This window comes from Crinia signifera, chromosome 7, assembly GCF_055691185.1.
Source record: "Crinia signifera chromosome 7, ASM5569118v1, whole genome shotgun sequence".
Lineage (NCBI taxonomy): Eukaryota > Metazoa > Chordata > Amphibia > Anura > Myobatrachidae > Crinia > Crinia signifera.
Window position 1 is genome coordinate 175,005,844 of NC_139223.1, and position 23,767 is coordinate 175,029,610.

Consider the following 23,767-nt stretch of genomic DNA (forward strand, 5'->3'; position numbering starts at 1 on the left):
TGCAATTGCTTTTTTTTCTTTAAAACACTGAAAAACAGTGCTTCTGGAGCTTCCGGTTTGATTTTCTGTCTGATCATCCAACTAACCAACATTCAGCCATCTTCAGGTTCTGAATGGAAACCAGACCAACTATCGGACATTTGGCTCCTCCTCTGTCTTTGTCAACTTGTGCCCAGTGTTAGGCTTAAATTGAGAACCAAACTGAAAAAATAACCGATTTAACCCTTCGAGTGCCAAGTGAATTTGTCCAAATAGGTGTGAAAAACAGTTTTATTCATCATGATGACCTGTAATGTTACCTTATTTAGAAAATATCTTCTTTTACACAACATTTTTTATTTGAATTTATATAACAAATGTGAGAGACGCCGGCAATTTTAGCGGATATGTTCAATATAATTTACAGAGATGTTGGCACTCAAAGGGTTAAGGGTAAAAAAAAAATTATCAACAGAATATATTATATAGGTTTTTGTTATCGTTACCTTCTTGTTAGCATTACCTTTTTGTTATCGTTACCTTGTTCAATAAAGTGTTGCAAAAAAAAAAAAAAAAAAGTAGAGCAAAGACCATGACAAGCGGTTTTATTTTGCAAAACAATCACTATACAGCAACAAATACAACTGCAAATTGGATTGAAAAACATGAACTAACTACCACCATCCATTCAATAAACACCTCCCCCCATGTTCACAGGCTACGCTATGTACGCCTCACAGCCCAGCACAGAAGTAATGCACTGCATTTTCTTTTCCATTGCTAAAGTTGAACTGTTAACATTTTTTTTTCTACTTTTCATTAATACTCCCAAATATGCTGAAATGCGAAATGTACTATCCTGCAAACAGACGGATGGATTCAGTGGTTGGAACGGCTTTGACACCATGCTGGGTTAAATACCTTGAACATGTACAGTACTGGCTACAAAAAGATGAGTCTATTTTATATGCTGGATTAAGCGATTTTTGGAGTCTGCGTTGTCAAAATGTTCTTGCATCCTTTAAGATTTATTAAAAGAAAAGCGATTCTTCTAACCCATTATTTATTACATTTAATGAGTCTACCGTTTGGTAGGTATTCTGCCTATACTGAAGCCGCTCTTATATTTGGTGCAAAAAAATCTTTGTTCGTAATTGTATAACGTGTCCAGCATACAAAATAAAGCAGATATCCCGATGCCCTGGCATCGATGCCAGCGGGCATTTTACAGATACACGTTTTCCTATAAATTATACAAAAAAATAAATAAAAGAATAAAGCACCGATTCATTTGTCTAAAACCGCTTGGATATTGAAGCTAAAATTGTAACGAGTTCAGTGTAAAAGTTCTCTAAGAGATTGGAACAAACCGTTTAAAAAGTCACCTCATTTTTTTATTTTATTATACTACCCATTGAGCTGTATCACTAAATGTGTGTTAGTTGGTTAAAAAGTTATATATTGTTTTACTTAACCCTTTGAGTGTCAAGTGAAGTTGTCAAAATAGGTGTAAAACTTGCCAAGCTAACATTTTAATTAATCATAATGACCTGTACTGTGTTCCTTAAATAGGAAATATAGTCTTTTTCTACACATTTTTTACTTGAATTTGTATAACAAATGTGTGCAATGCTGGCCTTTTTAGCGGATTTTTAGATGCTATGCTATTACTGGTGCCTGTCCTTGTGTGCCCCCCCCCCCCCCCATGGCCCTATAGATTATAAGCTTGCAGCGGCCCTCCTACCTCCATGCCTGTCTGTCCCAGTTTGTTCTATCATTGTCAACAATTGTAAAAGGCAGCAGAATTTGCTGCGCTATATAAGGGACTGTAAATAAATAAATGGACACTGGATATGTTAGTGACCTACCTCAGGGGCGTCCCTATCACCTAGGATACCCGCTGTAACAGGGGGTGTGTCCTCATGATAAGTGGTGTGGCCCCCAATTTCATCACTCCAGGGGGTCCTGGAGATGCTGCACTGCCCCCGAGCCTGTCTGGCTATACTACAGGAACCCGCAATGCCACAGGACAGAACCAGGCCTCCCTGCCCTTCCTATTTTAGAGTGTTTGCTCAGGATAAGTTCGAAAGAGACATGGACTAACTAGGCAGTGTGATCTAACCAGAGGCCCAGGCATTACAAGGTTAGGTTTGAAGGCCACACTTTGGGTTGTAGAATTTAGAGAGGTCCAGTATCTATTTTATGAGGGAAGGAGGTGGAGCTATGTGAGGGAAGGAGATGGAGTTCTGTGAGGGAAGGAGGTGGAGCTTTGTGAGGGAAGGAGGTGGAGTTCTGTGAGGGAAGGAGGTGGAGTTATGTGAGGGAAGGAGGTGGAGCTCTGTGAGGGAAGGAGGTGGAGCTCTGTGAGGGAAGGAGGTGGAGCTATGTGAGGGAAGGAGGTGGAGTTCTGTGAGGGAGGGAGGTGGAGTAGGAAGTAGGAGGAGGACTGTAGGAGAAGCAGCACACCCAGTAGGAGAAGACGAACTGACCGCAAATAATGTCCCCTTCCGTGCAATGACATTTAGTTAATGCAGTTAAAGTTCTTTTACTTCTTACCAGCTACATCAGTTGTGAAATATAAAAGCCAGCACAACCAGCAAGGTCATCTCATTGTAGGGACACAGCTAACCTATATAAGTGCTACAAGGTTTCCTGGCCTTGTTGACCTCATGGCTTTCTAGTGTCATGTACTGCAAATACAATGGAAATGACACTGCTGCTAGATGTTTGGGCTCTTACCGTAACTAATTGTGCTTTATTACACAAAAATAATAATTGATCAGCTTGATTGGTGTAGTGGCTAGTGTTAGTGCCACGCAACACCAAGACCATGGCTGATTTGTGTAGAGCTTGCATGTCCTCCAAATATTTTTTGTGAGCTTCTTCTGGGTGCTTTTGTGTCCTCTCACAATCCCCCCCATCAAAAAAAAAAAATATAATAATTAATTAAACCTAGGGTGTGTTCAAGTGGATACAGATAGAAGCTCCGCTGGGGCAGGGACTGCTATGATAGACTTAAATAGTTCCTGTAAAGCGCTACAATAAAGGTAGGCGCTATATAAACACTCAATAAATAAGCTATACATTTTTTTGCTGCATCTGACTAGTATCTGCGCACCTTATCTTATTTATTCTTCATATCCTAGTTCTGGGCGTCCTTATAGTCTTGAAGCTGCCAAAGATAGAACTGTACCCAATCACATCACCTGAATTTTCCGCGTGCTGCTAATCTTACGGAAAGCAGTGACACACCCACTTACTTAACTGCATGACAGGATGAGATGTGATTGGCTCCCTTTAATGATGTTTGGGGAATAGAGGCAAGCGGTAAACCACAGGTTAAACGTGAACAGAACAGGGTCCTTTATGTTACTATGTGCTCTTATATCAGTACCAGAGCAGGGCTCACCAGCGCCCTTTTACAGCTCCCACCCCCCTGAGGGCGGGGCCTGTAAAATGTGTAGAGACGGCACTTGCAGCAACACCGTAGCAACGCTACTGGATGCAAGAGTTTGGTAGACTAACAAAATGTATTCTAGATTGGTTATTTTGTTATTTTATTATAATTATAAAAAAAATGCTTCTGCATTAAGATGATTGGTCTCTAGGATGATCAAGAATCAAAAAGAAAAAAGTAAACATTATAGAGATAATTATTTTCCAAGGGGCAATAATTTCAATTTACCAATCCTCGTCAAGATCCAATATTATCCCAATGCTTGACTCTATTGAGCATACAGGTGAGTCCTCACTTGCTTCCTCTGTCATTTTATCCAGATTATTTTAATAATTATTAACATCTTAAAGCATACACAGAATTGTGAAGAGCGTCCGTAGAGTGCAATGAATCACCTAGTACAGTGGTTCCCAAACTGTGCGCCGTGGCTCCCTGGGGTGCCTCGGGACACATGCAGGGGTGCCCTGGGTTGGTAGTCCAGGACCAACTCAAATTATTAATGGTTAATTATTTATAAGCAAAACCAGTGCTGGTGGCTGCCAATCATAAAATGTGTACAAATAGAAGCAATTCCTGCCCTTTTCCACATAACTGACCCTAAGAATCGCATATAAATCCAATCTAATTAAAATAAATTTGGCCTAGGGGTGCCGCGAAAAAAATTCTTATACTCTAGGGTGCCGTGATTAAAAAAAGATTGGGAACCCCTGACCTAGTATATTAATATTAGTCTTAATTTTTTTTAGTGCTTAATTAGATTTGAAATGATGTTGTTAAAAAGGGGGCTATAAAAGGTTTAAGTGTGGTTATAACATTTCTTTGTGCAAAGCCCCTACTGCAGTTTTCAACAGTAAAAGTCGGGAGGGACACTTCACTAACCATATAAAAATGTACGAAACCTTACTCCTGTGAAACTGCCACCCAGAAACGCACCGTACCATACCAGGACCACAATGGCATGTTCAACTTTAGCAAGCAGAAAACAAAAAACGTACAATACTTTGTTACCGGGTCATTTTACATGGAAAGGAAAACGGGAAACTCTCGGGGGTTAAAAACCAACTCGCGCGGCAGCCCTTATCAAAATGAGAAGCGAGAGAGAAAAACAAAGTCATTGACAAAAACTGCGTTTTTTTTTTTGTGAAGCGATCCAGCGTAAAAAGGAAAACCCGAAACAGCCAATGCTTCGTCAGATCCCTAAAAAGAGCAATTCCATGCGAAAGAGCTTTGCTTTGTTTTCATCTCTTTCTTTTTTTTTTTTTTTTTATACGTCGTCGTGTTTTTTTTTTTTGTAGTTGTTTTTTTTTTGTACGTCATTTTTGCATTTTTTTTTCTTTTTTTTACATAGGAAAAAAAGAGAAGCTTTCCTAACATTAAATTATGCCTACCTAAATCTGCTTTTACCAAATGGTGCAATAGACACAGATACTGTGAGTAAGAAATGGAATTTTCAAGTATATGAAAAGGTTTCGGGAGGGTGAATGAAAACATGGCCACAGAGAAATATATACATCTAGATTAATAATACTGTATCAAACAGGTGGAAAAAAAAGGGGCGTTGGATATTTCGGCCTATGCACACAGCTAATTTTTTTTTTCTATTTATAGCCTCAGCTGCTCGGAAGGCCTGCGAAGCGCCATTTTACAAAGCAAGGCAGGCTACGAGACCGTCAAATATACAGTTACTAGTCATAAAACGAGTGCTTTATGTTGGTAGCTGCTAACCTACAAAACCGCTCCCACATTTTTAATTGAAGAGCCTTCTCCGCAAATCGGTTGCACCCATCATAACGGCATGACCAACTCTACAAGATCTGCCTCCAACGTCGTATAGGGGTTGATTGCTTGTGTTCGTCATTAAACGTGTTGCGCCTCGGCTCCCGGTGCAGCAGAAAGCTTCAATGGGCTTGTTAGGCGTTGGGGATTAGGGATTGGATGGAACAAAGAGGCGGGCCGCTATCTGAGCAGGACTGGAAGATGGGCAACCGCTGTGGCGGGGAATGTCGCCTATGCAAACTTTGTTCAGGTGGCTGGCAGGCACATGTTGAAGTTACACCAAGTATTTAGGGCTCCATGCAAGACTAGTTGAGAGCAGTGATAACAACTTGGGCGATGCTTTGGAAATATTGAAATATATGAAGTTTGGTCTTCTAATCCCCTGTGGAATGTGATAACGGATGACCAGACCTCTCTGCCTACAGTGGTTCCAGGGTCAGTACCCTCTGCCAGCAGCAGAATGGACGAATCTGGCATCGTCACGCAGGAAATGATAGCTATACAAAGATGTAACCTACGTGTGTATAGGTTTGGCAATATGCGATATTTGCTTATTGTTTAAAAGGGTTTGATAGGCGATGATTATGACACCTGCTTTGAGCCCAAATCCTGCCAAGAGCTCATGCGTAAATATTTTCGTTAGTAATATTATTATAATTATTATTATTAATAAGATTAACTTCATTCACTGCTAACGGTAGCACACATTCATAAGCCCTGTTTGGCCAGGGCTGCAGTGACGTCTTCTGCTAGGGTAGCAAGCTGCGGGGATTCTAACAGATTGATACTTCCAGATGAGGAGACGTTGCTGAGGCGCCGCGGCGAGGCGATGCTGGAGCGACCTGGAGATTGCGTGACGATTTCAGCACCGTGATCTACGCGGGCCTTGGCTGTCTCCCGGAAGTGCAATTTCTGGCTGTCTATCTGCAGGAGAAAGAGAGAAACCGATATTAAATTATTAATATACTAGCAATTAAGTCACTGCGCATTTCTATGCAGCAAAGGTCTGCCATCCTCACAAGGATTCTGCGGAGCGATGTCAGAACTGCACCGTTCACCAGTCACAGGAACCTACCTAGGATGTGTCATACGCAGCTATTAAAGAGCTCGCCACCTGCCTGTCAGCTGCGAGGAATATATATATCTGCATTCCAGACTGTGCCGCTTCAGGGGAACCAAGCATCTCTAGGCCAAGGGATTCATAACTGCAGAGAAGCAGCCATAGACTTGCCTGCAGGGCTGTACAAACCACTCGCTCATCCGCAGATAATATATTATCTTGTGCATTTCACTGCAGGAGTGAGGCAAAGTGGGCATAAACATGAGTATGCTGAAGGACAGCTTGTGTCTACCTGTGGATGGAGAAGTGCGTGCCTCATCAATCAGACCAGGTCACCCGGGTGATAATTGTGCTGATAGGCATGATCAGCTTCCATGGTCCAAACACAAGGAACAATGACTAAAATAAATCTAAGGGAAGATGTTTAACCGAGAGCTTTTAAATACAAAGACAGCTGGAAAATGTGGCAGCTAGTAATGACTGCACCTGTGCACCAGCTACTGTAGGTCAGGGGCGGCCAAACCTGTCCTCAGGGTTTATCAACCGTTCATGTGTCAGGCCACCTGTGGATCTATAGTAGGAATGAATGCAGCAGGTTTGACAATGTGACGGTTCGTAATGACTACAGCTGTGCACCAGCTAGGTGATCTGGGGAATGTGACAGTTAGTAATGACTGTACGTGTGCACCAGCTAGTTGGGCTAGGGGGTCTGAGAAATGTGTCAGTTAGTAATGGCTACACCTGTGCACCAGCTAGGTGATCTGGGGAATGTGACAGTTAGTAATGACTACAGCTGTGCACCAGCTAGGTGATCTGGGGAATGTGACAGTTAGTAATGACTGTACGTGTGCACCAGCTAGTTGGACTAGGGGGTCTGAGAAATGTGTCAGTTAGTAATGGCTACAGCTGTGCACCAGCTAGGTGATCTGGGAAATGTGACAGTTAGTAATGACTACAGCTGTGCACCATCTAGGTGATCTGGGGAATGTGACATTAATGACTACACCTGTGCACCAGCTAAGTGAACTGGGAATGTGACAGTTAGTAATGACTGTACCTGTGCACCAGCAAGGAGATCTGGGAAATGTGACAGTTAGTAATGACTACAGCTGTGCACCAGCTAGGTCAGATGTTAGTGAACTACACATCCCAGGATGCTTTGCATTAGTTTTGCTATGTGGCCATGCTGAAACTGATGCAAGGCATGCTGGGATGTGTAGTTCATCAACATCTGGAGGGCCGGTGTTGCCCAGCCCTGAGCTAGGTGATCTGGGAAATGTGACAGTTAGCAATGACTACAGCTGTGCACCAGCTAGGTGATCTGGGGAATGTGACAGTTAGTAATGACTACAGATGTGCACCAGCTAGGTGACCTGGGGAATGTGACAGTTAGTAATGACTACAGCTGTGCACCAGCTACGTGATTTGGAAAATGTGGGCCGTTTGTAGAGCTTGAGGACTGGGTTGGCCAGCCCTGACCTAGGTCATTTGGAAACCATGGACTGTTGGATGATCTTGATAACCGGTTCAGCCACCCCTGAGCTAGGTGCACCTGACCCTCTCCTTCAGGGAGAAAATGCTCTGTTCCTGGACTTCCCTGGTAATGTAGGATTGCCAGCACCTGTGGTGCCACCTTTCTTATCAATTACCCAGCTCCCCACAGGTGATGGCAATCATACATTATCCATACCTCCCAGCATGCCCCTCTCCAGGAGGACACAACGCTCTGTTCCTGGGCTTCCCTGGTAATGTATGATTGCCAGCACCTGTGGTGACACCTTTCTTATCAGTTACCCAGCTCCCCACAGGTGCTGGCAATCATACATTATCCATACCTCCCAGCATGCCCCTCTCCAGGAGGACACAATGCTCTGTTCCTGGGCTTCCCTGGTAATGTATGATTGCCATCACCTGTGGTGACACCTTTCTTATCAATTACCTAGCTCCCTACAGGTGCTGGCAATCATACCTTACCAGGGAAGTCCAGGAACAGAACATTTTCTCCCTCATGGAGATGGTCAGGTGCTGACATCATATGGGACCTCCTGCCTGCCTCTACCCACCCTCTTCTGGAGTGAACAGACCGGCGAGTGTGATACTCACTGAAGCTGTTCGCTACCGGACCTGATACAATGGGTCTGAATTGGCCCCATAATATTGTATCAGTCAAAACTAATGGACAGACCTGAAAAGTGCTTGTGATCAAGCTACAACCACATCATCGGCCAGTTGTGATTAGTAGGGGGCACTCTTATGTTCGGCCTCCCTCCCGTTAAGAGCAAGCCTCTCAGCATGGAGCAGTCCAAGGTTGGGATGGGGCCAGCACTGGTTGCCTATGCTGAGGCTCCTGAGTACAGTAGTATCCCTGTGCTATTGTGAGGATGTGTCTTCTACAAAAGGACCATCAAACTGTCCATAGCGCCAGGCTCGCTAGGAAAAGCCCCCCCCCTGTGGTTCATCAATGGAGGTAATTAGCAGTGGGGATCGCTGGAGAACAAGTGATATAACTTCTTACCTACCTTGATATGGCCGCCTCCAGGCATATGGTGGGCATTGTCTAGAGAGCCAATCTTAGCCTGAGCTTTCTCCTTGAAGTCCAGCTTAACCCGCTCAATCCTCACATGTCCTCCACCTGCCCAAACAATAAAACGGTAAAGCTGTGACGGCTAGACTAAGATTAAATGATAAGGTATGGTTTATGCCATGTAAATCTAGTCCCGGCTGCAGTGACCTAACGGGACGTGTGCATACGTACATGAATACGCATACGTCATACTTTCCAACTGTCTTCTTCTCTCCCAGGAAAGCGATACCACTGTACACTGTGTGGGGTGAAGACAGACACTTCTAGCAGGGCCAACAACAAAAATCTTGGGGCCCGGTACACTGATAACTCTGAGCCTCCCGAACCCCACCCTCCTTGAGCAGAGTATTTTTATTACATTGCATATTAAATTAGATTTGTATTATTATTACAAAAAATACCCACATATTTAATATTTATAATTAGTTATTAAATACACATAATTAATATTCACTATGCAATTAAAGTATCATAATGTCATTAAAGTCAGTAGTACGGATAGCTGGACAAGTGACCAAACCCAGGGGGGTTATCAGAGAAGGGTCCAAGTGAGTTCTCTGCCAGAAATCTGGGCAAGCATCTTTATAAACCATTGCTAGGCGTTGCACTGCTGCCCCGCCATGCTTACATCCCCTGAATCCTTCAGAACCTTGGGGGCCCCCACAAGGTCAAGGCCCTTTGACCCCCCCCCCCTTAGCCAGCTCTGACTTCTAGACATTAAGCCCCACCCCCTCACTGCATAATACTGCAAATAGCGTGTCCATGAAGAAAAGGCGGGGCCAAGATGACCCGATTCAAGGAAGCTTATCTTATGCGATCCATAGCAATGCAAATACAGGCGGAAGTGCATACCACAATGCTAGCGAAGGACCTGCCTTGCACATGTGCAGTTTCTAAACCACAGACATATATAATGGCAAATTTATTAAGCTCAGTAATAGCTTTTGATAAGAACGGAGGTTTGAGTTGTTCTGTACAGTATATTAATCGTGCTTAAACTCAATTGATAAAAAGTGCATGTTTTCCAATGTAAGTATTAGCATATACAAAGGGGGATATGTAATAGGTTCCAAGATGAAGGAACCGGCGTGATATCGGCTAAATTTAACCAATTAAAAAGCTGTTTTTGTCTTATAACCGACCGACGCTTTAAATCTGCTGTTACATTTGACCTCACCCTTAGTTACTGTAACTTAAGCTTTAGATTTTCTTCTTACTCATAGTACCTCTCATTTTACCCCCTGGTAACGCTTAGCATGACACATCGCTGTGACAGCATAGTGCAGGTTTTTATATCACGTGTCACAACTTTCATTTTTTTTACCACATTGGTTTATGAGTCAGTGCACATCATATATTTATTGGGTCTGATTTGCACTCAGCTCTGTATGTAGCCGGATGCGGCACACTGACGGAAAGATAATGCGACTATCTTCCTGTATTCATGTGTTAGCATTGTGCCACCCCCACATTCACAGCCGTGGTTGCTGATCCTTCGATAATCAGCCATGGACATGCAGGATGACCCCTGGGAACTGGGAGGTTAGTGCTATGTACGGGATGACAGTTGTGGGCTGACACGTCCCCAAAGCAGTTGATAAGCACGTCTATTTTTGCCGTCACTCCCCGCAATCCCCCAATACCTTGGCGCACGGACAATGTGACCATGATGCATACGCAGTTGGCGATATCCGCTAAAATGCGCAAATATCAGCATTGTGTTCATATTTGAATTATGCCCTAGGGCAGTGATTTTGAACTCGCGGCACACCGAACATGATTTTCAAATTGCCCAGTCCCCCAATTGGAAAAACACACATACACAATGGCCCCCACAGGAAAAAAAAAATCCATTAGTCCCCACATGAAAAAAAAATCCCCAATAGAACAGAATCATATATCACTTTGGCCCCCAGATGAACACAGTAAAATACAATACAGAGTCTGTGCCAGGCTTATCTTCCTGTAGAACACAGGAGAGACCTTATGACACGTGTGTCACGGCACAGTGGTTGGAAAACGATGCCTTACGGTTTGCATAACTCCTTCATATCTTAATATTTTTGCACAACTGCTGTATACACCTATTGCATTTGTGTACTTCTCTCCTGTGTCTGTGTTGATACATACATCCATGAAGTCAATTATCAGCTTTCTCAGAATGTAACCCTACACATATTGGTGGTTCACAAGCTTAAGGGATGGCCTTACCTGGCCTGTGGCGGATGTTCTTCAGAGACCCACATTTGGATGTGATGTGACTAAGGTCAATCTTCTTGCTTACGATCTGCACCTGTTAGGAGGAGCACATAAATGAATTTAGACCCATAAGAAAGTGTTTCTAACCCCAGGCAGGAAAAGGCAACAAGGTGTTGGAGAAGCTAAAACGATAGTGAATAATAAGGAATTTAGGTGACGTTAAAACTGTAGAGAAAACGTGTTAGTGGTGTAGCAAGCAACAGAATTCACCACACTGAGGTAGTATGATGGGAAAGGAATAATTAACATTGAAGAGGAGTCACTATTCGTCTGACCTTGAGCAAGGTTTTCCTGTTTTGAAGACACTACAGTAAAATTTAGACATGGACCCTATTCTGCTCCAGCTGTCTATAAGTGGCTGGCTGCCCACCGCTCACCAGGGTGTTTGACCAGCAGTTCCATGACCCCAACTGCTAACTACTCCTAATAGGTGTTTAGCCACCTACGTTCTAGTGAGCAGGCCCCGTCTCAGCAGCCAGGGTCCCTTAAAGTTTTGGTGCCCCTGCCCATTGCCTTCCATGGAAGATCTACAGTATGTACAGTGTTTGGACCGACGTCTGTGTTCTTAATGTCTGCAATCTACCAACAGTCCATGTTTTTCAGACCACCTAGCTGATGTACAGCTGTAGTCATTACTAACTGTCACATTCCCCAGATCCCCTAGCTGCTGCACAGCTGTAGTCAATACTAATTGTCACATTCCCCAGATCCCCTAGCTGGTGCACAGCTGTAGTCATTACTAATTGTCACATTCCCCAGATCACCTAGCTGCTGCACAGCTGTAGTCAATACTAATTGTCACATTCCCCAGATCCCCTAGCTGGTGCACAGCTGTAGTCATTACTAACTGTCACACTCCCCGATCACCTAGCTGGTGCACATGTGGAGTTATTACCAACTGTCACATTTCCCAGACCACCTAGTTGGTGTACAGCTGTAGCCATTACTAACTGTTACTTTACCCAGACCGCTTAGCAGGTGCACAGGTGGGGTCATTACTAACTGCCATGTATCCCAGACCACCTAACTGATGCACAGATAGAGTCATTACTAACTCATGTTTCCCAGACCACCTAGCTGATGCACAGGTGGAGTCATTACTAACTCATGTTTCTCAGACCACCTAGCTGGTGCACAGATGCAGTCATTATTAACTGTCACATTTTCAAACATGTGCTGCATTTATTCCTAACTGACACATTCTATAGATCCACAGGTCACCTCAAAAACATGACCTGTTGGTAGATCACAAGGACCTGTTTGGCCACCCCTGTTTTACGGATTCTCATTTACCAAGGGTGGACTTTAAACCAAACTAAATCCATCTCAGTTGATGTAGTGTTCCATGGGTTAAAACAGACATTTACTAACAGAGATGATTTTTGTCATCGCTTTTTAAATGTTAGTAAGTTTTAGCTCTTGAAACACAACATTATAATCAATTGGGAGAAACCAGACAATTACTGTTGAAATCTCGTCAACTGCTAAAATTCTCTGATCAGTTGACGTTCTCCAACTGCGTGTCACCAGATAAACTGCTCAAGGCACCAGTTCGAGCTTTAAAAATTCACCGGGAAAGTGCACCGATGTGAATAGACAGACAAAAAGGACAGAACAGGTGCTGGTTAGGTGTGGCAGGAAAGGGTAGAACCTGTGCGGGTGGTCAAGAGGAGCACCAAGGAAGAAGCTTGGGAGATGCGCCCTTACTTACTTGACCTCCCCCAGCATTATGAGTGATGTTATCCTTGGAGCCACAACGAGACTGAACACCACTAAAATCAATCTTCTCACTTAAGATCTTAACCTAAAAGGAACATGAGGTAGAGTAAGAGTGCCCAATGAGACAGAAGAGCACCAATCCATAGTACCACCTCTGAGAAGACCACAGAGAGGTGGGTAACACAAAGCCATGATGCACATAATAATTTATGGATTGTAGAGTCCATACTCGTATGTTCCGAGTCCAATACTCTTTTCTTCATGACCGTAACCGGATAAATGTGCCTCTGGTACTAGGCTAACTATAAAAACATGTTCTGCTAACCCTTTGCCACTGGTGCTATACTAAGGTCAGTGTTGTTTTGGTATATATTTATATATATATAACCTACATGTTATCGCAATCTTCCACCCTACGTTCATAGTGTCAGCATAGGTCTAGGTCAATCTCTTCAGGTTCTCACCTGTCCACCTTTAGGCTGGTACTTAATATTCTCTGTGGATCCGACCTTGGACTTTATGTTTTTCAGGTCTGGCAAGGGTTGGTTCATTACACGCATTTGTTTTAGAGTGGCCGGAGACTTGGGGGGTGTGCGAAGAATGGCCACTCTCTTCTCCGAGCTCAGCAGTAGAGATTTTGGTGTTCCCGGAGTACGTGGCGTGCGTGAGTAACTTGGGGTCCCTGGGGTTCCTGGCGTTCGAGAAGCATAGCTTGGCGGTGTTCCTGGAGTGATGGCAGTAGACCCAGGAGTGGTTGGTGTAGATGTTCCGCTCTTTCCTGTTCGACTCCATATTGGCTCAGATCCTGGGTTACAAATGGGACAATGTTGTGAGTAAAACTGAGACTGGGTCTGCTAAGCACCAAAGCAAGACATGAAGAGCAGAACTTGGCGCGGGATGCACTAAAGTGAAAATGTGGTAAAAAGAACCCTGTTTTTGGTTTTGGTTTTTACCGCATTTTCATATGCACTAAAGCCCCTCTGGGGTACCACTGCCGGGGGAATGGACAGTAGTATGGACCCTATAGAAGCCTATGGGCTTCTCTTCGCATCGCTGTGTGAGGGATCTGTTACGGATCCCTCCCATCATGCCTCGCGGACCCAGAAGTCAAGAGTCGGAGCCACATCGCAAAGGAAATCTTTTATCGGAAGAGCTAACCTTTGCACTACTAATAGAATTTGTTAGCGCATATGCGATTATTAAGAATACGGTAGCGGGCAAATGCCGGCGATGTGGTGCGGCGGATGTTAGAGCATCATGCCCCTTAGCATCTACTACAAAATAAGAAATAATGGGGCAGATGTATTAATCCTGTTAAAGAGTTGATTGGCTGGTACGATAACACATTCCACTTTATCACCACTTTTTCACTTTACCAGGCTTAATACATCTGCCCCCTAATGTAGTAATGGAGACTTTTAGCCACCGCTTAAGCCCATAGGCTGTGGACATATATTGTGATAAAACCAAATTGCACAGAAGGGGGAAGAGGGGGTGGGAGGTGCCCAAACTCAATTCTACAATGCACTAGAATAAGGTTGCCGGACATTTTTGGGCTACATGCAAAGGCAAGCCAGTATTTACACTGCGTGCAAACCTAATCAATGTATTTTCACCGCTTGTACTCCAGCATGTTGTGTTCCAGATAGACATGACGGTGGACCTGCTGATTCAGTATAAGGGGGTATTCAATCTCCCGCAGCCATCTCCCGACAGGGGAGATGGCTGTTGGGCCCTATACAATGCTATCTTCCCCAACAGCATTGAACAGGGGATCTCAGCAGAACGAACCCGACTTCATAAGCAAGAACGGCCAGGAATTGATGACTTTGCCTCTTCCCAGCTGCAGCTCACGGCAACGCCCCCTTCTCGTCCCGCTGCAGGCGGAACATTGAATCCCACCTGCAAATTCTCGGTCGAGCAGACCAGAATGGGACAGGGTTCACGGCTGTCAGGCCAGCTTGACAGCCGTGACCCAAGATTGAATAATCCCTAAGTGTCTGTAGATATATCGGCTGCACAGCCAATGAATATCTGAATGACGTAGTTCACAGACATATTGGGTGTACACATTCACCAATTAGCTTGTGAGCGACTGATCTATCTCTTAGATGTGCTTCAAACTATTTCTACTTGTGTTTTGTTTATGTTTTGTAGTGTTCTCGTACCCTGTACTGTCCTCCTGTTACCAGATATATGCTGCTTTGGTAGTCCCCGGATCTGTGATGTCACAATAAGGGGGGGCTGGACCCTTGGATCAGAGGGAACTGAGCGCCCTTAGTATCCTAAGGACGCCCTAAAACCACTCCTGGCAGATTTCTAGGTTGCTGTGTGCTGTTCCACCTACCATACAAGACAAATGCTGGTGTTCCCTAAGGGGTAGATGTATAAAGCAGTGATAAGGGAGGATAAGTGATAAAGTGTCTGGTACTTTATCACCGGCCAATCAGCTCCTGAATGTTAAGTTACAGGCTGGGTTTAAAAAGGGACAGTCAGGAGTTGATTGGCCAGTGATAAAGTACCAGACACTTTATCACTTCTCCTCCCTTATCACTGCTTCATACATCCACCCCTAAGTTCTGTGCCCTAAGCAGTTGCTCTGCTCAACCACCACTAGTTACGGTCTTAGTAATTGGCCGGGTAACAACTGAGTACAGTTTGTGGACATTAGATCACCCTGGAGGTTTGCAGTGTATTATTTTCAGTGTGTTCTACTCCGAAGAAATATATGAAGGTGTTGCCTGTAATAACCAATAATCTTCCAGCTTTCACTTTACTCATACGTTCCTATAGCTAGAATCTGAAATGGGCAACACCTTCACTTGTTCTCTTTGGAAGGTTTGATAACACCCCCCCCCCCCCTACCATTTATGTATGTACCAGAACATCTAAACCCCAGGGAACATACTTGTGGTACGCCTCACTGAGGAAGACACTGAGGAGCTGATGGATAAAGAGAGGTCTTCCTTGTCTACAGGGATGATTTTCCTGGTGGGGTGGATGGATGACGGCCTAGGCAGGGAGCAACGTTTCTCCGGACTTTTGGCCAAGTGGCCCACACCATCCTAGAGAAGAGATGAAGGCGAGGTAAGGTTGTGCTTTGTTTTCTTAACTAACATAAGGATATAACAATAAAACATTATAGTAGCATAACATCATATACAATTTGACATTTTAAGACCATGACGAATGATCTTAATAATCACATTTCCAATAAGATGTCCACTGGGGCAACACAGTTGAAGTTCTAAAAATCCACTCTAACAGTATCTAACTGGTGTGATCCCTGCTATGTCTTGTCTAGAATTGCACGCCGCTGTATCAACTGCCCACTGTTTACAATTGCCCATGGTAAACCGCTTCCTCTGACTGTGATGTTAAACAGCCGACTTGAGGATCCTTAGGATTTATTCTGCACATTGAACAAAACAGGAAACTGAAGGTAAATTGTACTTGAAGTCATCATAGAAGTTCTAGAACCTTTAGGTTCTACAAAAAGACAGTGTATTATCTAAGGAATTGGGAGAGTGTAGAGAACAAAATAATTCGGAATAGCCAATTGTTATGTTTTGTGTACTGTGTGTTATAAGTAGCACCCAAAGCTGAACACAAATAATATAACAGCCTTCATAGCTGTGGAGAGAAAGCACAAACATATAAATATCTACGTAATGCAAAACATGGCAACCGTAATGCAAAACATGGCAACACTTCAATACAGCATCAATCCTTGTAGGTACACTTGCACAATTTCAGGGAGATTATGGGATTATAGCCAGGTGTATGATTAACCAATCATACAAAACAGGTGATAATGATCATATGTAGACATTAAGTAAAACAGAAGCCGCTGTGTCAGAGGCTTAATACTGGGTGAAGGACAGCCAAACTACAGTATGCTACAAAAGTGAGGTTGTGGAAGACAATTTCATGTCAAAGGTCATACGTAACAAGAAACAAGGTAGTTATACTGCATCAGCAAGGTCTCTCCCAGTAAAAGATTTCAAAGCAGACTAAGATGTCCTGTTCAAGCCCTTTTAACGAAGTGCAAAGAATTGGGCAACATTGAGAAGCGTAGATGCAGTGGTCCAAAAAACTTAGGGCATCAGATAAAAAAAACACATAATGCTTATTTTATTTTAAATGGGAAGATGTCCAGCAGTGCCATCAGCTCAGAACTGAGAGGAACCAGTGGGACCCATCTCTCATCTGTTCAAACAAGTCTAGCCAGAAATGGTCTTCATAGAAGAATTGCTGCCAAAAAGCTATACTTTTGATGTGAAAACAAGGCCAAGCTACTCAACTATGCACAAAAACATAGGAACTGGCAGAAATATGGCAGCAGGTGCTCGGGACTGAAGAATAAAACGTGAAATATTTGGCGGTAACAGAAGGCAGTTAACCGCGGTTTGTTCTCCAAGAGGTTTGGATCAACCTCCCTCCCAAGTTCCTTCAAAAACTGTGTGGAAGTACCTTGAAGAATTCATGCTTTTTTTAAGGCAAAGGTCGGTCACACCAAATATGAATTTGGTATCTATTGTTGCTTTTTCTCCCTGTTCCCATGTGATCCAGATAATGTCAAAATTGATCTCACTGGAATACGGGTGGGGCAGTTAGTAACCCGGAACACAAAAAAACAGGCTCTACAAAGTTATGGGACCCTTCACCCTTAAAACTTATAGAGTGCATGGATCTACTCACCGTAATTCGGTCCCTTGATTGCCGAACGGCACTTGTAGTCTGTTGGGAGTCTCCCCCTGATGGCACCAACACAAGGAAAATAGGAAAAGAAAGACTTAATGGTTACATACACCACGTAGCAGCGGTACGGAATGGCCAGACAGGAGATCACCCCCCCGACACTGTACTTGTGTGTCCTACCCCTGCTATCTAAGGAGGTCCATGCTATTGCTGTGTATGGCAGGCTGCTTAATTATTTATGCTGTAGAGTCAATGGAAATTCCCAACCTTTACCGATAATAGCTAGCATCGTTATTTATCTATTTATTACAGCAAGTTTTCTCATTATGGTTTGTCATTCTTATGCGAAGAGGAGAGAGATAATGTATTAATATGGTTAGTCCATGCTCAGTGACATCAGGCACTGCAATAACCTTTATATAAACCATAAAACATTATTAAGATTCTTAATGATACTGTCAAAGTCCTTCCCGCCAGGCAGGGACTGTGAGCCCCGCGCACTGTGTCACACAACCGCTAATAAGCAATTTAGCACAACAAATGTTGACGCCACTTCTTAGATTACAATAGAGGCTCAGGTATAAAGAGAAATCTCTCCCGGGAGAATACCCACTTCATTATTTCCTCAATATATTCTGATCATCAGTCAAGTATACCGCTTGGCATGGGATTAGAACAACAGGACTCCAGCGTGACCTTTAACGGGAAGTGGCTGTTATGGAACTGCTGGGGCTTTAACAAAAGCTGGGTACACATTAGATGGTGTGTACTGATCGTGATATGGGGAGTGATGGGACCCGGTGGGGTAGCTGGCATTGGCAAGTGTGTACATACATGCCATTGCCCAGCGCGGAGAGTGATGGTGGGTGGGAGCGGGCGCCATGCTGTATTCCAAAGCTTGGTGCCCTCTACCAATATCCTCCATCGTCCTGCATGTACAGACGACGAAGGACATGGCTACCGTCCGGTGGGAGGGCAGATTATTAACTATATAGTGTGCAAACATTAGCTGATATATAAGATAATGCCGATACAATATGTTGTTATCCTGCATATCGTGTAAAAAATCATCTAGTGCAGGAGTCACCAAAACTGTCTCGACGTCCGGTTTGGCCATCCCTGGTCTAGTGTGTACACACCTTAACTGCCCCCCCTGTGATGTCACAGTGCTAACTATATACCTCACACCAGACTAGTATTGTGTAACTTACACTATTATACTATCACTACCATATTATGGACTCCTGCACCAAGGGCCTGATTCAAGGTCAATCAGTCCTGTGCATGTGGCTCTGCGCATGTGCGCAGGACTGCTGTATGAATGCCTCCGGCGATTTTCACAGCCGCCAAGGCATTCGTACGTGTAGGGGGAGGGAGGGGTGGGGTGGACATAGGCCCCGGGCAGGGGAATGGGCAGCATTTCATGGGTGTCCCCATGGCCGCCCCCCTCTTCGGTGGAGTCCAAAGGAAATAAAAGTCAGTTCAGACTGACTTTAATTTCCAAGGGGTAAGAAGAAAACATTTGATGGTCAGCGATTCTCTCCCCTTCGGCCGCATATGAGGGGATGTTACCGCGATGCAGATGACATTGGCAGTGCACGTGTGCTGTGGGGGTGTTTGGGTGGTTGTTTGGTGCGCGGCGTTAAGCAGCGAGCGATCGCTGCTAAATTAGCGGGGTTGAATCACCCCCCAAGGACACATGAGCAGTGTTGAATCACCCCCCAAGTATACGGAATACACATGAGAGGTGTTGAATCACCCCCCAAGTACACTGAATACACATGAGCGGTGTTGAATCACCCCCCAAGTACACTGAATATACATGAGCAGTGTTGAATCACCCCCCCAAGTACACTGAGTACACATGAGCGGTGTTGAATCACCCCCCAAGTACTCATTATCAAGGATAAGTATAAGAAGTGTGCTTACAGTAGCTAACTGGTCCCTACTCTGAATCCCTACAATACCTATGCTACACATTTACTTACTAAGATAAGAGTTTTGTTGAAGATAGGATGTTGCTATGGGCAACAAATGATAGTCTATCTATTATCTTCTAGAAGGTGTTAAATAAATAATTAGTAGATTCTGATTGGACGCTCTGGGCCCATCAATAGAACTCCCATCCTAAATCTACCCTATTGTGTCGTCATGAAGAAGTTGCCCATGGCAACCAAACAGCTTCTGCTATTTTAAAAAAGTTGCTAGATAAATGATAACAGGAATTTTATTGGTTGCTATGAGCAACCTCCACTCTGTGTCTTTAGAAGGCTTGATAAATCTCCCTCTCTATGGGCGAGATGTACTGTACTAAACCTTGAAAGTGATAAAATGGAGAGTGATAAACCACCAACCAATCAGCTCCTACCTGTCATTTTTCAAAAGCAACCTGTGACATGGCAGTTGGAAGCTGATTGGCTGGTGGATTATCACTCTCCATTTTATCACTTTTCGAGCTTAGTACATCTGGCCCTATATGTTTAAGTCCTGATATGCTAATTTGTGATTTGTGCAGCATTTTCTCCTCATCGTTCTACTGCTGTCACGCAATACTGTATCACTGAATAGATGTGGCATCTAACAGTGCGGGGGGAGGGAGCTGGGGGGCTGCTCAGCTGCTCGGCTAGCGCTGGGCCTGCCCCCAAAATGGCAAAAACAGGGGGGGGTCGAGGTGCTAGGCCACGCCCCCACCAGAGACCACGCCCTCCTACTGTGACTCAGCCTCCTTTTTGGACCTCTGGTGCAGCAGTTTCCGATTTCAATGAAGGCTATAGATGTGAGGTACAGTACGCATTAAACTCTTCAGAGTTGTCTGAGAGAATACGAGATGACCACCGGGGACAGTACCGAGCAACACTCAATTGTCCCAGGTCATGAATTCCCGACCCCTGCAGTACTGCTAATAAGTCAGAAGGGGGCTCATCATTTAAAATCACATTTTGCCTTTTTATCACCACCTATTTACTAGATTTCTAGTAAAAGCCAACACCATCTTCAGACTAGTTCTAGAAGCCCAAGCTTTCCTATGGGAGGGAGTTACAGAGTTAAGATCTCCACCCCAGCGCAGCGCAACCTTTTGTTGTGTGCATATGTAACCCCTGGACAGGCACCGGTAAGTCTCACTTCTGTAGCAGTGATATGATTGCGGGTACAGCTGATTTACGGTGCAGCTGTTCTTGCTCTGGTAACTATGTATTCACGGCCGCAACTTGCAGCGAGTGGGATACTTAATCATTGGAGGCCAGCCATGAATAAGCCCCATAAGCTGTAGCAAATACAGCTACAATAGTGTAGAGATGTCTACCTTGGACACAAACTGATGTTCTCTATCACTAAAGTTGCCCATTCACAGAAGAAATGACCATACACAGGCTAATGCATAGCCAAATCGCAAAGATCTTCAGTTTGGTGTTAAGGTTGAATGCCTACAATGGGTTGTGACTGAACCATGATATCAGTGTTATGTGTCTATTGTCTAAACAACTTTTCAGGTTCTGGTCAGAATGAATGGTCTTCCTTGGCTTACACTCTTCTAAACTGTGATCAGTTAAATCCAAGATGGCCCAATTTTGCTATCTCATTTTGGATTTAACTGAGTACAGTTTGCATGGACACCTTAAATATATCCCATCGTCTAAAGGTCAACTCTGACTGCTGCAATTGCATCTAGGAAAGTGATAAAACAGTGAATCATGGAGTTAAAATAAGCCATAGTCTATACCGCATGATGTATCTCCAGGTTGTTGTTAAGCAATAACCCCTATTATTATTATTCTGAGGGCCTGACGCCCAATTATGGGGAACCTGTGACTGCTCATGGTCAATCTTAGGCAAGCGTAGAAAGGGCCTTGCGATCTTGCCCGCACTTCCCCTCTGCCTGATTGACACTCATCAGTGTTGAAGGGTTGGGGAAGGGAGAGGACTGTGTTCCCAGAAACAGGGGCGTGTCATTCCTTTCAGGGAGGGGTAAGCTAGGGGTCTGCAAGTTACCAGTTACAATTCCTTGCTTCGCAACCTCCGCATCCGTGGTCCAGCTGAGTATGCTGGAGCGTACCAAGCTGGCCACTTGCGGGGAATGGTCTTGAATCCCAGTTTGAACGTCGGTTGCAGTACTGGGATCTCAGCTACATGAAGGAACATCTCCTGCAAGCCCTGAATCAGCAAGTGCTACTCACCGATCGTTATAGTTTAACAGAATCTGTGATCCACAGGTTGCCTAGATGCGGTCTACATACTGAAAACCTTTCCAAGCCGCCCTACTTAGTAAAATGTTGCGATGACATACACATGCATTATTTACAAGCTGATCATTAATTGCTGAAGACACTGAGAGCTTCCTGACCTCTGCAGTAACCAAGGTAAGAGTTAGAGTTGATGCGGTTAATGTATGAGACGGAGGCAAATCAATGGAAATGTGTACCATGGTTTCAATCGATCATGGAGTTTCCACCAGAACAGAGACATGGATATACAAACTTCTAAGAAAGCACTAAGTCACTATGCCAAGATACAACCAATGCACGCTTATGGTTCTCGCAAGCGAATGTGATCATGAGTTCTGCAAAGAAATGAACAAGAATCCATAAATCAACAAACAAATAGAAAAATAAACAAGAAGCAAAAACACAAAAGTAAAATAAAATGCAAAGGCTTTGACATGGGAGATTCATTGTCATGGAAGTCTGGAACGCAATAAAAAGGAATAAACAAGGATGAAATCTACAAGCAACTCAACATGGAAACCAACCAAAATCATGTTTGCCAGCCACATTTGCAAAAAAACTGAACAGAGCAGTCACCTGCCGGCTTTCTCCTCACGCAGGACAGTTGGGCCGGTCTAGACTGCTTGACCGCGGGTTTTAAAATAACTTTTCTGGAGGGAGAGTGGGCCTGAGCCTCAGGTTTTTTACCAATTTCAGCTTTCTTAAGAATTGCTATATATAGGGGAAAATAAGAAAAAAAGAGAGAGAGAGAGAAAGAGAGAGAAAGCATATGGTCAGGGGAGTTACAACATAGGTTATCATCGTTAAACCATTTGGCATACTCTAAGGAGGAACATATTTAGGTGCCCTGGATGTGCCACCAAGCTTTACTTGGATATATATGATGAATAAGTGATGGACCTTTTTTCCTTCTCACTTCGTCCCTGGAGGTTGCACTAGGTTCTCTTTTAGTAATCCTTCTCTCTGGGGTGGAAATACGTCCTCGGGCAGCTTTGAAAGGCTTCTCTTTTCTATGTCTTTCAACAGGAGCCCTCTGTACCTCTCGTTCTACTTTCTCCTCCTTGGGGATAGGTTCTATTGCTTCAGTCATGATGCTCCTGTCATCGTCTGTACAAGAAAACAGAATTAGGAGAGCAGCAGAGATATAAGTGGTCGCAGAAGACCCTGACACCCAAGGCTTGTGGTGGAACCTTCATACACCAGTGGTCCACAAATACTCTATACTGAGATCTCTGAACATGAATGTCACATGGGTACCAAAAAGTTTACAGTGGAAATACCATGTAACATCTATCAATAGGAATAAGGGAAGGATTCAGTTAAAGTCAAGGTTGTGTTGGAACCTTTCACCCTATGTGGCTGTGCTCATACAGTAGGTGGTTATTATGGCAGTAAAACCCCACTGGTAGAGGTGTTTGCTGGTACCGCATAGTGGTGCAAACAAAAATGATCACTCTTTTCCTACAGCATGGTGGAATTCCATGTGAGGTTAGGACGTAACCTCAACGTGAACCTCCATCTAGCTGTGGCACAGGTATATTCATTACTCACTAACACATTTTAAGAGATCTACAGGTGAAGATAATTACTTCACTTATGATTGTTTGAGGAGATGTGGACAACATTAGCCGTTAGCTCTAGAATACTTGATTTAGCTACCCCTATTCTAAACGGTATATTAGAGGTATAAAAATGTAAATACTTGTATAAACTTTAATCCTGCATTTTCTTGTAACTTTTGGAGAAATGGATCAACCCTCCCAAAGAGGGGGGAAGTGGACATCCCGGTTATCCACTTCCCCACTCTTTAGAATGCTTGATACATCTCCCCCTATGTTTATATTTTATTTCCAGTATAGCTACAATGTACAAATCAACGTGAGTTGATGTATCTTGATTTATACAGGCTCCTACAAAAATGTTTGATAATTTAGTGGGTTTCTCAAGTTTGATATTTTCCCCCCTAGCAGAATTATAATCATGTAGTCGTTATCATCTCAGACAATGAG

General features: G+C 43.9%; 1 protein-coding gene across 14 annotated transcripts in view; it reads right to left on the reverse strand.

Moving 5' to 3' along the window:
* Positions 1-1,422: 1,422 nt before the first annotated feature.
* Positions 1,423-23,767, reverse strand: part of MAP2 (microtubule associated protein 2) — a 200,299-nt gene continuing 177,954 nt past the window's right edge. For 11 of the 14 annotated variants that reach the window (XM_083154442.1, XM_083154441.1, XM_083154436.1 and 8 more), the window contains 9 exons: positions 22,659-22,865; positions 22,335-22,469; positions 17,536-17,591; positions 15,743-15,899; positions 13,299-13,639; positions 12,827-12,919; positions 11,068-11,149; positions 8,792-8,904; positions 1,423-6,136 (listed from right to left, as the gene is read on the reverse strand). In XM_083154442.1, coding sequence (XP_083010568.1) covers positions 5,921-6,136; positions 8,792-8,904; positions 11,068-11,149; positions 12,827-12,919; positions 13,299-13,639; positions 15,743-15,899; positions 17,536-17,591; positions 22,335-22,469; positions 22,659-22,865 — 1,400 coding nt within the window. In that variant the 3' untranslated portion in view covers positions 1,423-5,920. Of the gene's footprint in view, positions 6,137-8,787; positions 8,905-11,067; positions 11,150-12,826; positions 12,920-13,298; positions 13,640-15,742; positions 15,900-17,535; positions 17,592-22,334; positions 22,470-22,658; positions 22,866-23,767 lie in introns of all 14 variants that reach the window. The other 3 variants (XM_083154437.1, XM_083154434.1, XM_083154443.1) reach the window with 3 other exon arrangements.